Source organism: Pristiophorus japonicus, chromosome 14 (assembly GCF_044704955.1).
Source record: "Pristiophorus japonicus isolate sPriJap1 chromosome 14, sPriJap1.hap1, whole genome shotgun sequence".
NCBI lineage: Eukaryota > Metazoa > Chordata > Chondrichthyes > Pristiophoridae > Pristiophorus > Pristiophorus japonicus.
The window spans coordinates 110260639-110275683 of record NC_091990.1 but is presented as its reverse complement, the minus strand read 5'-3'; the positions used below and the strand labels follow the sequence as shown (position 1 = coordinate 110275683).

General features: G+C 47.5%; 1 protein-coding gene across 2 annotated transcripts in view; it reads left to right on the top strand.

Moving 5' to 3' along the window:
- ppfibp2b (PPFIA binding protein 2b) overlaps nucleotides 1-15045 on the top strand; it is a 290466-nt gene that overhangs the window by 271185 nt on the left and 4236 nt on the right. For both annotated transcript variants that reach the window (XM_070899493.1, XM_070899494.1), the window contains one exon: nucleotides 3608-3673. In XM_070899493.1, coding sequence (XP_070755594.1) covers nucleotides 3608-3673 — 66 coding nt within the window. The remainder of the gene's footprint in view (nucleotides 1-3607; nucleotides 3674-15045) is intronic.

Below are 15045 nucleotides of genomic sequence, written 5' to 3'. Positions count from 1 at the left end.
GTGAGGTCATCCACCTTGGAAAAAAAAACAGTAAAAGGGAATATTAATTGAATGGGGAGAAATTACAACATGCTGAGGTGCAGAGGGACCTGGGGGTCCTTGTGCATGAATCCCAAAAAGTTAGTTTGCAGGTGCAGCAGGTAATCAGGAAGGCAAATGGAATGTTGGCCTTCATTGCGAGAGAGATGGAGTACAAAAGCAGGGAGGTCCTGCTGCAACTGTATAGGGTATTAGTGAGGCCGCATCTGGAGTACTGCATGCAGTTTTGGTCACCTTACTTAAGGAAGGATATACTAGCTTTGGAGGGGGTACAGAGACGATTCACTAGGCTGATTCCGGAGATGAGGGGGTTACCTTATGATGATAGATTGAGTAGACTGGGTCTTTACTCGTTGGAGTTCAGAAGGATGAGGGGTGATCTTATAGAAACATTTAAAATAATGAAAGGGATAGACAAGATCGAGGCAGAGAGGTTGTTTCCAGTGGTCGGGGAGACTAGAACTAGGGGACACAGCCTCAAAATACGGGGGAGCCAATTTAAAACCGAGTTGAGAAGGAATTTCTTCTCCCAGAGGGTTGTGAATCTGTGGAATTCTCTGCCCAAGGAAGCAGTTGAGGCTAGCTCATTGAATGTATTCAAGTCACAGATAGATAGATTTTTAACCAATCAGTGAATTAAGGGTTACAGGGAGCGAGCGGATAAGTGGAGCTGAGTCCACGGCCAGATCAGCCATGATCTTGTTGAATGGCAGAGCAGGCTCGAGGGGCTAGATGGTCTACCCCTGTTCCTAATTCTTATGTTATGTTCTTATGTTAACCAGTGATTTATAAAGGTTTAGCATAACTTCCTGCTTTTGTACTCTGTGCCTTTCGGATCCCATACACCTTTTTAACTGCCTTCTCAACTTGTCCTGTCACCTTCAAAGATTTGTGTATATATACCATCAGGTCTCTCTCTTCCTGCTCCCTATTTAAATTGTACCCTTTATCTAGTTCTGGATGAGCAGAAACTTTCTCCAGTTGAATATGAGAAAACCGAAGCCATTGATTTCGGTCCCTGCCACAAACTCCGTTCCCTAGCAACTGACTCCCTCCCTCTCCCCAACCTCTATCTGAGGCTGAATCAGACTGTTACCAACCTCGGTGCCATATGTGACCCTGAAATGAGTTTTCAACCTCGTATCCGCAGCATAACTAAGACCACCTATTTCCACCTCTGTAACATCGCCCGACTCCGCCCTTGCCTCAGCTCACCGCTACTGAGGCCCTCATCCATGCCTTTGTTACCTCTAGACTTGACTATTCCAACACACTCCTGGCTGGCCTCCCACATTCTACCCTTCGTAAATTGGAGGTGATCCAAAACTCAGCTGCCCGTGTCCTAGCTCGCACCAAGTCCCGCTCACCCATCACCCCTGTGCTCGCTGACCTACATTGGCTTCCCATTAAGCAACGTCTCAATTTCAAAATTCTCATCCTTATTTTCAAATCCCTCCATGGCCTCGCTCCTCCCTATCTCTGTAATCTCCTCCAGCCTCACAACCTCCCGCACCGAAATGTCTGCACTCCTCTAATTCTGCTCTCTTGAGCATCCCTGATTATAATCGCTCAATCATTGGTGGCCGTGCCTTCTGTTGGCTAAGCCCCAAGCTCTGGAACTCCCTCCCTAAACCTCTACCCCTTTCTACCTCTCTTTCCTCCTTTAATATGCTCCTTAAAACCTACCTCTTTGACCAGCTTTTGCTCACCTGCCCTAATTTCTACTTAAGCAGCTCGGTGTCAAATGTTTTGTCTCATAATACTCCTGTGAAGCGCCTCGGGACGTATCACTATGTTAAAGTCGCTATATAAATACAAGATGTTGTTTAGTTTATATTGCCTCTCCTCATTGATACATTTTAGTCGGAAGAATCAGTACAGTGTTCTGGTTAAATGTCGCTATGAATACTACATCCAGTTCTGGCCACTAAGAAACAAGGGAGATATTCAAGTACTGGAGGCAGTCCAGGGAGAGTCATGAGGCTGATTCCCAGTGTTAGGGCTGAATTGTGAGGAATGTTTGGAGAGACCAGGAGAGGGAAATTGCCCCACGCCAAGTTTGGGGCGCATAATTCGGAGAAAGTGAAAATTTATTACCAAGGGAAGGAAAGTGATCCGGAATTCGGATCTTTAACTTGAAAAAATTGCTCGAGCGCAATGGGAGGCACACTGCACCTTGGCGGGGCAGGAGAGGGGCGCTAACCTCGCCACAACATCCCTCCCCTTCCCTTAAAGGGGCAGGCCGCTGCGATCTCTACAGTCATTTCTGTGGCGCCTACTCGGCCTCCCAGAGGCACTAACAGACCTTTTTCGCAAAGGGGCTATTCAATCTCGGAAGGTGGTGTCTGAAACGTGGCCTTGTCGAGGTCCATGAGGTCATTAAGAGAATTTTAAAGGTAAATCCGGAACTTTACTTTAACTTAAACTGCAAGGAGGGGGTGGGTGACATGCAGGTTCAAAGATAATTTTAGGACTGATATAGAGAACTTCAGCTTCACACAGTGATCAACATGTGGAATAGATTTCCAGAGAGTAGCAGAGACAAAAAAACTGGAATGAGTTCAGGAGCAATTGGATGCTGCACGGGTGGGAAAGGTAGCACCTCTCTGGACAGAGGACAGGAAAGGGGTCAAATGGCCTTCCTTTGCTCGAATTATGTGGAGAGTTGGACTCATAGACGTGAGCTGCACAAAACTATAATTTTCTTGCTCGTGTGTGGAATTCGCTGACGGGAAATTCAAGCCCAAATTGAGTCCTGCAATCAGCAAACATCAAACAACAATAACAAAAACTATTGTTGCGCCTTTAACTTAGTAAAATGTCCCAAGGCGCTTTACAAGGAGTGTCATAAGACAATAAAATAAATTTGACACCGAGCCAGATCAGAAGTAATTGAGGCAAATGACAGATTTAAAGAGTGTGTTGAAGGAGGAAAGAGAGGTGGGGAGGTTTAGGGAGGGAGTTTCAGAGCTTGATACCCAGGCAGCTGAAGGCACGGCCACTGATGATTGTGCGATTATAATCAGGGATGCTCAGGAGGGCAGAATTAGAGGAATGCAGATATCTCGGGGGGTTGAGGCTGAAGGAGAATACAGAGATAGGGAGGGGGCGAGGCCATGGAGAGATTTGTAAACAAGGTTGAGAATTTTGAAATCGCTGCTTAACCAGGAGCCAATGTCGGTCAGCGAACACAGGGGGTGATGGGTGAGCGGGACTTGGTGCAAGTTAGGACATGGGCTGCCGAGTTTTGGATGACCTCAAGTTTACGTAGGGTAGAATGTGGGAGGCCAGCCAGGATTGCATCAGAATAGTCAAGTCTCGAGGTAACAAAGACATGGATGAGGGTTTCAGCAGTGGATGATCTGAGGCAGGGGTGGAGACGGGCGATGTTACGGAGGTGGAAATAGGTGGTCTTAGTTATGCCGCGGATGTGTAGAGATGCTGACTCAATTTGTTCCCCCACCAAGTCACTGACCTGTTGCCAAACCAGTGCCAGTTCAGGTGGAGCAACGCAGGAAACGAACCCATTGTTGTTCAGTTTTGATGTGGATGATGCCTGGTTTTACAGATGGAGGATTCCGAAAGGACGGTCCAGCAAATAGGGGCTTTCTCAGAAGGCATCAACAGCCTTACGGTGAGTATGGGGCCTTGAATTAAAAGGACGTTGTGGTTTGCATGTGGCTCCAGTCATTCAGCCCCGCATGCAACACTTTAATTAACTGACATGGCACCATCCCTAACGTCCATTTCATGATGTGGAAACTAAACTCGAATCTGTTTCTAACACAATGCTTCTAACTGCTGCAGTATTGTTTGCGTGTGCTGTGAGTTGTGAACCGGGTAACTCGTCGTTCTGCCGAAAGCTTCATTATCCTGCTTTCACTGTGGTCAAATAAATATTTCTCCCGTGCCCCTTCGATAAATCTCGCCGATCCTTCAGAAGGTTGTGAGTTCGAGGTCCACTTCAGAGACTTGAGCACAAGCAATACTGAGGGAGAGCTGCACTGTCGGAGGGGCAGTACTGAGGGAGCGCTGCACTGTCGGCGGGGCAGTATTAAGGGAGCGCTGCACTGTCGGAGGGTCAGTACTGAGGGAGAGCTGCACTGTCGGCGGGGCAGTACTGAGGGAGCGCTGCACTGTCGGAGGGGCAGTACTGAGGGAGCGCTGCACTGTTGGCGGGGCAGTATTAAGGGAGCACTGCACTGTCGGAGGGGCAGTACTGAGGGAGCGCTGCACTGTTGGCGGGGCAGTATTAAGGGAGCGCTGCACTGTCGGAGGGGCAGTACTGAGGGAGTGCTGCACTGTCGGAGGGGCAGTACTGAGGGAGAGCTGCACTGTCACAGGTGCCGTCTTTCGGATGCGATGTTAAACCGAGGCCCCGTCTGCCATCAGGTGAACGTAAAAAATCCCATGGCGCTATTTTGAAGAAGAGCAGGTGAGTTATCCCTGATGTCCTGGGTCAATATTGATCCATCAATCAACGTCACGAAAAACAGATTATCTGGTCATTATTACATTGTTGTTTGTGGGAGCTTGCTGTGCGCAAATTGGCTGCCACGTTTTCCACATTACAACAGTGCCTACAACTTCAAACGGGACTTCATTGGCTGTAAAGTGCTTTGGGATGCCCAATGTTCGTGAAAGACGCTATATAAATGCAAGTCTTTTTTTTTTACCCTCCCCCCCGCCACCCCTTGAAAGTGCTGGCTTCCAACCAGGGTGAGGTAATACATTTGGGGAGGGCTAACAAGGCAAGGGAATACACAATAAATGGTAGTGTTGTGTATGGAGAAAGGGTAAGACTGAATACTGTGAGCTCAAAGTAAAGTGTGACCTTAGTCTTTTATTGCAGGTCTCCAGAGTGCCTTGCCAACCTGTGAAGCCTCCTTAAATACCTGTGCTCCCAAGGGATTATGGGATCCCTTGGGACTCCAGGTGAGGAGCCCTCTGGTGGCTGTACAGAGTAAATACAAGTCCACATATATAACAATACTTCCCACCACCCCCCCCCACCCCCCGCAAAGTCAATAGTGTAACTATTTACAAGGTGAGTCGATCTGGGGCCCTTCTTGCCCTGGTTGATCGTCTCGGTGTGAAAGCTGGTGTTGTTGAATCATTTGTTAGGCCCTCGCTGGTCTGCTATTCAGCTGGCCTTGCTGGGCTGCTTGGTGTGTTGGGCCCTGCAGGGCTGCTGTGGATGATGGATTCTGCTTCGTGGTCAACTGTGTTGCCGGTTGCCACTGGTGTGTCTGTTGGGAGATCAAAAAAGGTAGGGTCCAAGGTGGGTTGCTCAGGATAGTCCGTGAATCTAAGTTTCATTTGGTCCAAGTGTTTCTGGTGAATGAGTCCATTTGAAAGTTTGACCCTGCTCCCCTCCTTGGCCACTCAGTGCCGGGAAGCCACTTGGGACCTTGTCGATAATTTAATACAAATATAGGATCATTGATTTCAATCTCGCGTGACACATTTGCACTATCATGGTATGCACTTTGTTGAAGCCGCCTGTTCTCTACCTGTTCATGTAGATCAGGGTGAACTAACGAGAGCCTTGTCTTGAGTGCTCTTTTCATGAGCAGTTCAACAGGTGAGATCCCAGTGAGTGAGTGTGGTCTCGTGTGGTAGCAAAGCAGGACTCGGGATAGGCGAGTCTGCAGTGAGCCTTCACTTACCCTCTTCAAGCCGTGCTTGATGGTTTGCACTGCTCTCTCTGCCTGACCATCGGACGCTAATTTAAACGAGGCAGAGATGGCATGTTTGATCCCGTTACGGGTCATGAATTCTTTGAGCTCAGCACTGGTAAAACATGGCCCGTTGTCGCTCACCAGGACATCGGATAAGCAGTGAGTGGCAAACATGGACTACAGGCTTTCAGTAGTGGCAGCGGACGTGCTAGCCGACATTATCTCACATTCAATCCACTTGGAGTACGCGTCTTCAACCACAAGGAACATTTTACCCAAGAACAGGTCTGCATAGTCGACGTGTACCCTAGACCACGATTGGAGGGCCAAGACCATAAACTTATCCCTGGGTAATTTGCTTAACTGCGAGCATGTATTACATCTGTGAATGCAGGACTCTATGTCCGCATCGATACCGGGCCACCACACGTGGGATCTGGCTATCGCTTTCATCATTACGATGCCTGGGTGGGTACTGTGGAGGTCATTGATGAAGGTGTCTCTGCTCTTCTTGGGGACCACTACTCGATTGTTCCACAGAAGGTAATCTGCCTGTATAGACATTTCATCTTTGTGCTGCTGGAAAGGCTTTATCTCTTCCTGCATTTCCACTGGGACACTGGACCAGCTTCTGTGAAGTCCACAGCTTTTGGCTAGAGATAATAAGGGATCCTGGCTTGTCCAGTTTGGATCTGCCGGGCAATGACGGGTGAATGCTCACTCCCAAATGCTTCCATAACCATGGCTAGATCTGCGGGCTGTGCCATTTCCACCCCCGTGGTGGGCAATGGCAGCCTACTGAGAGCATCGACGCAGTTTTCTGTGCCTGGCATGTGGCGGATGGCGTAGTTGTATGCGGACAACATGAGCGCCCATCTCTGGATGTGGGCCGATGCTTTGGTATTTATCCCTTTACTCTCGGAAAACAGGGATATAAGTGGCTTATGGTCAGTTTCCAATTCAGATTTTAGCTCAAACAGGTATTGCTGCATTTTCTTTACCCCATAGACACACGCTAACACTTCTTTTTCCATCATGCTGTAGGCTCTCTCAGCCTTAGACAGACTCCTGGATGCATAAGCAACCGGTTGCAGTTTCCCAAAATCATTAGCTTGTTGCAATACATACCCACGCCGTATGACGATGCATCACATGCTAGTACCAAACGCTTACATGGATCATACAACACAAGCAATTTGTTTGAGCACAACAATTTTCTCGCTTTTACAAAGGCATTATCTTGGCTTTTGCCCCAAACCCATTTGGCCCCTTTTCATAGTAAGACATGTAGTGGTTCTAACAGTGCGCTGAGACCCGGTAAGAAGTTACCAAAGTAGTTCAAGAGTCACAGAAATGACCGCAGCTCCGTCATGTTCTGTGGCCTCGGAGCGTTCTCGTTTGCCTCCGTCTTTGCGCTTCGCGTTGGTGGGCCTGATGCCGTCCGCCGCAATCCTCCTTCCCAAGAACTCCACTTCAGGTGCCAGGAAAACGCACTTCAAGCATTTTAACCTGAGCCCCACGCGGTTGATGCGACTAAGAACCTCCTCCAAGTTCTGCAGATACTCGACTGTGTTCCAAGATGTCGTCCTGGAAGACCACGGTGTGGGGGACCGACTTCATAAACATTCCATGTTTCTCTGGAATATCGCCGCCGCTGATCGGATTCCAAACGGGCATCTGTTATAAACAAAAAGATCTTTGTGAGTGTTGATGTAGGTGAGGGCCTTCGATGATTCCTCCAGTTCCTGCGTCATGTAGGCTAAAGTCAGATCCAGTTTCGTGAACGTCTTTCCTCCCGCCAGCGTTGCAAAGAGGTCGTCGGTTTTTGGTAGTGGGTATGGTCCTGCAGGGATAAACGATTGATAGTTACTTTGTAATCGCCACAGATTCTGACGGTGCCATCTCCCTTGAGGACTGGGACAATAGAACTGGCCCACTCGCTGAACTCAATCGGTGAAATGATGCCCTCTCGTTGCAGCCGGTCTAGCTCGATCTCTACCCTTTCTCTCATCATGTACGGTACTGCTCTCGCCTTGTGATGGATGGGTCACGTCCCCGGAATTAGGTGGATCTGCACTTTTGCTCCTCGGAATTTCCCGATGCCTGGTTCGAATAGTGAAGGAAATTTGTTTAAGACCTGGGTACACAAAGTATCGTCAGTGGGCGATAGCGCTCGGACGTCGTCCCAGTTCCAGCGTATCTTTTCTAGCCAGCTCCTGCCTAGCAGTGTGGGACCATCGCCCGGTACCACCCAGAGTGGTAGCTTGGTGCACCGCTCCATCGTAGAAGACCTTTACGGCAGCACAGCTGATTACAGGAATCAGTTCTTCAGTGTAAGTTTTTAGTTTCGTGCGAACTGGAGTTAAGACTGGCCTTGAGGCTTTGTTGCACCACAACCTTTCGAAAGTCTTTTTGCCCATGATAGACTGGCTCGTGCCCTTGGCCAGCTCCATTGACACCAGGAGTCCATTTAGTTCAACATTCAGCATTATCAGGGGACAATTCGTGGTGAATGTGTGCACCCCATGTACCTCTGCCTCCTCTATCTGAGGCTCTGGTTCGTAGTGATGCTCCGTGGATCTGTCCTCCTCTGCAACATGGTGGTTTACAGGTTTAACAGGCTTTGCAGCTCGCCTGCACACTCGGAGGTGTCCCATTGTTCCACAGCCCTTGCAAACGTACTCTTTGAATCGGCATGAGTGGAAACAATGATCACCCCTGCAGCGCTAACCAGGTGTTAATGGCCTTGCATTCATCACCCTTGATGATGGACTCTATATAACAGGTAGGGCACTGAGAAGTGCAGAGAAACAAAGAGACCTTGGAGTGCATGTCCACAAATCTCTGAAGGTGGCAGGCCAGGTAGATAAGGTGTTTGAGAAGACATACGGAATGCTTGCTTTTATTAGCCGAGGCATAGAATACAAGAGCAGTGAGATTATGCTTGAACTATATAAAACACTAGTAGGCCATAGCTGGAGTACTGCGTGCAGTTCTGGTCACCACATTACAGGAAAGATGTGATTGGATTAGAAAGGATACAGAAGAGATTTACGAAGATGTTTCCTGGACTGGAGAATTTTAGCTATGAGGAAAGATTGGATAGGCTGGGGTTGTTTTGAGGCCGCAAGAGGCGTCGGGAGGTGCGTGGAGAGACGTGAGTCCGGGGTCGGCGAGAGGCCTACAAAAGGCCGCGAGAGGCGTCGGGAGGTGCGTGAAGAGACGTGAGTCCGGGGTCGGCGAGAGGCCTACAAAAGACTGCGAGTTCAGCAGTCGGGAGGTGCGTCGCTGAGGCGTGAGTCCGGGGTCGGCGAGAGGCCTATAAAGGCGGAGCTTGTGCAGCTACAGGGAGAGGGCAAAAAAGAAGTAGAAAGAAACAGAAAGGTGACGTCACAGCCAAGAGAGTAAGTGATTGGCTGTTGATTGGTAAGTAGCTTTTCTTTTTTCTCTTCTATAACAGTGAGTAAACTTTAGCATTGTTGTTGCCAATTTAAGTTAATCTAAGGGTTAAGTCATGACAGGAGAGCTCGGCCACATGTTATGCTCCTCCTGTACCATGTGGGAACTCAGGGACACTTCCGGTGTCCCTGACGACTATGTGTGAGGGAAGTTTATCCGCCTCCAGCTCCTGACAGACCGCGTTGCGGAGTTGGAGCTGAGGGTGGATTGACTTTGGAGCATCCACGATGCTGAGAATGACGTGAGTAGCACGTGTAGCGAGTTGGTCTTACCGCAGGTGAAGGGTCCACAGCCAGCTAGGGAATGGAAGACCAGCAGGAAGAGCAGTGCAAGGAAGGTAGTGCAGGGGTCCCCTGCAGTCATCCCCCTGCAAAACAGATACACCGCTTTGGGTACTGTTGAGGAGGATGACTCATCAGGGGAGGGCAGCAGCAGCCAAGTTCATGACACCGTGGCTGGCTCTGCTGCACAGAAGGGTGGGAAAAAGAGTGGGAGAGCTATAGTGATAGGGGACTCTATTGTAAGGGGAATAGATAGGAGTTTCTGCGGCCGCAACCGAGACTCCAGGATGGTATGTTGCCTCCCTGGTGCAAGGGTCAAGGATGTCTCGGAGCGGCTGCAGAGCATTCTGGAGAGGGAGAGTGAACAGCCAGTTGTCGTGGTACATGTAGGTACCAACAATATAGGTAAGAAGCAGGAAGAGGTCCTACAAGCTGAATTTAGGGAGCTAGGAGTTAAATTAAAAAGTCGGACCTCAAAGGTAGTAATCTCTAGATTGCTACCAGTGCCACGTGCTAATCAGAGTAGAGGGAGCAGGATAGTTAGAATAAATACGTGGCTTGAGCAGTGGTGCAAGAGGGAGGGATTCAAATTCCTGGGACATTGGAACCAATTCTGGGGGAAGTGGGACCTGTACAAAAGGGACAGTCTGCACTTGGGCAGGACTGGAACTGATGTCCTAGGGGTAACATTTGCTAATGCAGTTCGGGAGTGTTTAAACTAATATGGCAGGGGGATGGGAACCTATGCAGCGAGATAGGGTGAAGTAATATGGAGTCAGAAACAGATGGTAGAAAGGTACAAAGCAATAGTGGAAGGCCGAGTAAACAAAGGCAAGAAACAAAAAGGGCCACACTACATCATAATTCTAAAAGGACAAAGGATGTTTAAAAAAAACAAGCCTGAAGGCTTTGTGTCTTAATGCAAGGAGTATCCGTAATAAGGTGGATGAATTAACTGTGCAAATAGATGTTAATGGATATGATGTGATTGGGATTACGGAGACATGGCTCCAGGATGATCAGGGCTGGGAACTCAACATCCATAGGTATTCAACATTCAGGAAGGATAGAATAAAAGGAAAAGGAGGTGGGGTAGCATTGCTGGTTAAAGAGGAGATTAATGCAATAGTTAATAAGGACATTAGCTTGAATGATGTGGAATCTATATGGGTAGAGCTGCAGAACACCAAAGGGCAAAAAACGTTAGTGGGAGATGTGTACAGAGCTCCAAACAGTAGTAGTGATGTTGGGGAGGGCATCAAACAGGAAATTAGGTGTGCATGCAATAAAGGTGCAGCAGTTATCATGGGTGACTTTAATATGCATATAGATTGGGATAACCAAACTGGAAGCAATACGATGGAGGAGGATTTCCTGGAGTGCATAAGGGATGGTTTTCTCGACCAATATTCGAGGAACCAACTAGGGGGGAGGCCATCTTAGACTGGGTGCTGTGTAATGAGAGAGGATTATTTAGTAATCTCATTGTGCGAGGCCCCTTGGGGGCAGAGTGACCATAATATGGTGGAATTCTACATTAGGATGGAGAATGAAACAGTTAATTCAGAGACCATGGTCCAAAACTTAAAGAAGGGTAACTTTGAAGGTATGAGGCATGAATTGGCTAGGATAGATTGGCGAATGATACTTAAGGGGTTGACAGTGGATGGGCAATGGCAGACATTTAGAGACCGCATGGATGAACTATAACAATTGTACATCCCTGTCTGGCGTAAAAATAAAAAAGGGAAGATGGCTCAACCGTGGCTATCAAGGGAAATCAGGGATAGTATTAAAGCCAAGGAAGTGGCATACAAATTGGCCAGAAATAGCAGTGAACCTGGGGACTGGGAGAAATTTAGAACTCAGCAGAGGAGGACAAAGCGTTTGATTAGGGCAGGGAAAATAGAGTACAAGAGGAAGCTTGCAGGGAACATTAAGACGGACTGCAAAAGTTTCTATAAATATGTAAAGAGAAAAAGGTTAGTAAAGACAAACGTAGGTCCCCTGCAGTCAGAATCAGGGGAAGTCATAATGGGGAACAAAGAAATGGCAGACCAATTGAACAAGTACTTTGGTTCGGTATTCACTAAGGAGGACACAAACAATCTTCCGGATATAAAAGGGGTCAGAGGGTCTAGTAAGAAGGAGGAACTGAGGGAAATCCTTATTAGTCGGGAAATTGTGTTGGGGAAATTGATGGGATTGAAGGCCGATACATCCCCAGGGCCTGATGGACTGCATCCCAGTGTACTTAAGGAGGTGGCCTTGGAAATAGCGGATGCATTGACAGTCATTTTCCAACATTCCATAGACTCTGGATCAGTTCCTATCGAGTGGAGGGTAGCCAATGTAACCCCACTTTTTAAAAAAGAAGGGAGAGAGAAAACAGGGAATTATAGACCGGTCAGCCTGACATCAGTAGTGGGTAAAATGATGGAATCAATTATTAAGGATGTCATAGCAGCGCATTTGGAAAGAGGTGACATGATAGGTCCAAGTCAGCATGGATTTGTGAAAGGGAAATCATGCTTGACAAATCTTCTGGAATTTTTTGAGGATGTTTCCAGTAGAGTGGACAAGGGAGAACCAGTTGATGTGGTATATTTGGACTTTCAGAAGGCTTTCGACAAGGTCCCACACAAGAGATTAATGTGCAAAGTTAAAGCACATGGGATTGGGGGTAGTGTGCTGACATGGATTGAGAACTGGTTGTCAGACAGGAAGCAAAGAGTAGGAGTAAATGGTTACCTTTCAGAATGACAGGCAGTGACTAGTGGGGTACCGCAAGGTTCTGTGCTGGGGCCCCAGCTGTTTACATTGTACATTAATGATTTGGACGAGCGGATTAAATGTAGTATCTCCAAATTTGCGGATGACACTAAGTTGGGTGGCAGTGTGAGCTGCGAGGAGGATGCTATGAGGCTGCAGAGTGACTTGGATAGGTTAGGTGAGTGGGCAAATGCATGGCAGATGAAGTATAATGTGGATAAATGTGAGGTTATCCACTTTGGTGGTAAAAACAGAGAGACAGACTATTATCTGAATGGTGACAGATTAGGAAAAGGGGAGGTGCAACGAGACCTGGATGTCATGGTACATCAGTCATTGAAGGTTGGCATGCAGATACAGCAGGCGGTTAAGAAAGCAAATGGCCTTCATAGCAAGGGGATTTGAGTATAGGGGCAGGGAGGTGTTGCTACAGTTGTACAGGGCCTTGGTGAGGCCACACCTGGAGTATTGTGTACAGTTTTGGTCTCCTAACTTGAGGAAGGACATTCTTGCTATTGAGGGAGTGCAGCGAAGGTTCACCAGACTGATTCCCGGGATGGCGGGACTGACATATCAAGAAAGACTGGAACAACTGGGCTTGCAATCACTGGAGTTCAGAAGAATGAGAGGGGATCTCATAGAAACGTTTAAAATTCTGACGGGTTAGATGCAGGAAGAATGTTCCCAATGTTGGGGAAGTCCAGAACCAGGGGTCACAGTCTAAGGATAAGGGGTAAGCCATTTAGGACTGAGATGAGGAGAAACTATTTTACCCAGAGAGTGGTGAACCTGTGGAATTCTCTACCACAGAAAGTTGTTGAGGCCAATTCACTAAAAATATTCAAAAAGGAATTAGATATAGTCCTTACTACTAGGGGGATCAAGGAGTATGGCGAGAAAGAAGGAATGGGGAACTGAGGTTGCATGTTCAGCCATGAACTCATTGAATGGCAGTGCAGGCTCGAAGGGCTGAATGGCCTACTCCTGCACCTATTTTCTATGTTTCTATGTTTCTGTGTTTTCTTTGGAACAGAAGAGGCTGAAGGAACACCTTATTAAGGTGTATAAAATTATGTGAGGCCTTGATAAAGTGGGCAGGAAGGAACTATTTCCCTTAGCAGAGAGGTCAATAACCAGGGAGCATAGATTTAAAGTAATTATTAGAAGGTTTAGAGGGGTTTTGAGGAGAACTTTTCTCACCCAGAGAGTGGTGGGGGTCTGGAACTCACTGCCTGAAAGGGTGGTAGAGGCAGAAATCCTCACCACATTTATAAAGTACTTGGATGTGCACTTGAAGTGCCATATCCTACAGGGATACGGACCAAGAGCTGAAAAGTGGGATTAGGCTGGATAGCTCTTTGTCGGCCGGCATGGACACGATGGGCCAAAATGGGCATCCTTTCATGCTGTAAATTTCTATGATTCTATGATTTCGCTCTGCGATTGGCGGCCGTGCCTTCAGCTGCTGAATTCCCAGGCTCTGAAATCCCACACTAGACAATCGTTATCTATTCCATGCACTTCACCCCCTTTAAGACCCTCCTTAAAACCCACCTCTTTTACACAGCTCAGCCCCTCCTAGTATCCCCTCTGTTTCTCGTGTCTTTCAATGTTTTGCTCTGGTAAAGCGGTTGTATGAGTGCAAGTGGCCATTAGGTAATTGTGAATGGCAGGCAGTTGGCGGTGAGCATCAGTAGGTTGATGCTGGGCAGACTGGCGAAGCCATTGATAGATTCCTACTATCGACGGTGAGTTGCCGGGAGTTTGTCCACAGGATAACAAACAAGTACTCGCACTGTCACCTGAACCCAGATCAGCCAATCAGCACAGCCCACCTCTCCGATCTGCATGGCCAGAGACCAGATATCACTGGATGGTGAGTATATGAACTAAACCAATTGAAAGAGCTGTGCCAATCTTGTTTAAGGGGCATCATTGGAATGCTAGGTTTTGGTAAATATTTGGTCAGAAATATAATCAACAACAACAACTTGTATAGCGCCTTTAACGTAGTAAAACATTCCAAGGCGCTTCACAGGACTGTTATAAGACCAAACATTTGACACCGAGCCAGATGAGGAGAAATTAGGGAAAGTGACCAAAAGCTGGGTCAAAGAGGTAGGATTTAAGGCACGTCTTCAAGGAGGAAAGAGAGGTAGAGAGGTGGAGAGGTTTAGGCAGGGAGTTCCAGAGCTTGGGGCCTAGGCAACAGAAGGCACGGCCACCGATGATGGAGCGATTATAATCAGGGATGCTCGAGAGGGCAGAATTAGAGGAGCGCAGACATCTCGGGGGTTGTGGAGCTGGAGGAGATTAGAAAGATAGGGAGGGGTGAGGCCATGGAGGGATTTGTAAACAAGGATGAGAATTTTGAAACAGGAGATTAAAATGGTTAACAATTAAAATGGATTCCACAGTTTTAGTGTATGTTTGTAAGCTGTACAATTTGCAAAATCTAAAAACAACATAGCCGACAGAAGCTATAAGAAAGAAAGACTTGCATTTATATAGCTTTGACAACCTCAGGACATCCCAAAGTGCTTTACAATGAAGTACTTTTGGAGTGTAGTCACTGTTGTAATGTGGGAAATGCAGCAGCCAATTTGCGCACAGCAAGCTCCCACAAACAGCACTGTGATAATGACCAGATAATCTGTATAAGTGATGTTGGTTGAGGGATAAATATTGGCCCCAGAACAACAACAACAGCAACTGTTTTTACATAGCCCTTTAAAATATTGAAACATTACAAGGCATTTTTCAGGAGTATTATGAGACACCAGGGCTAACTCCCTTGCCCTTCATTAAAATAT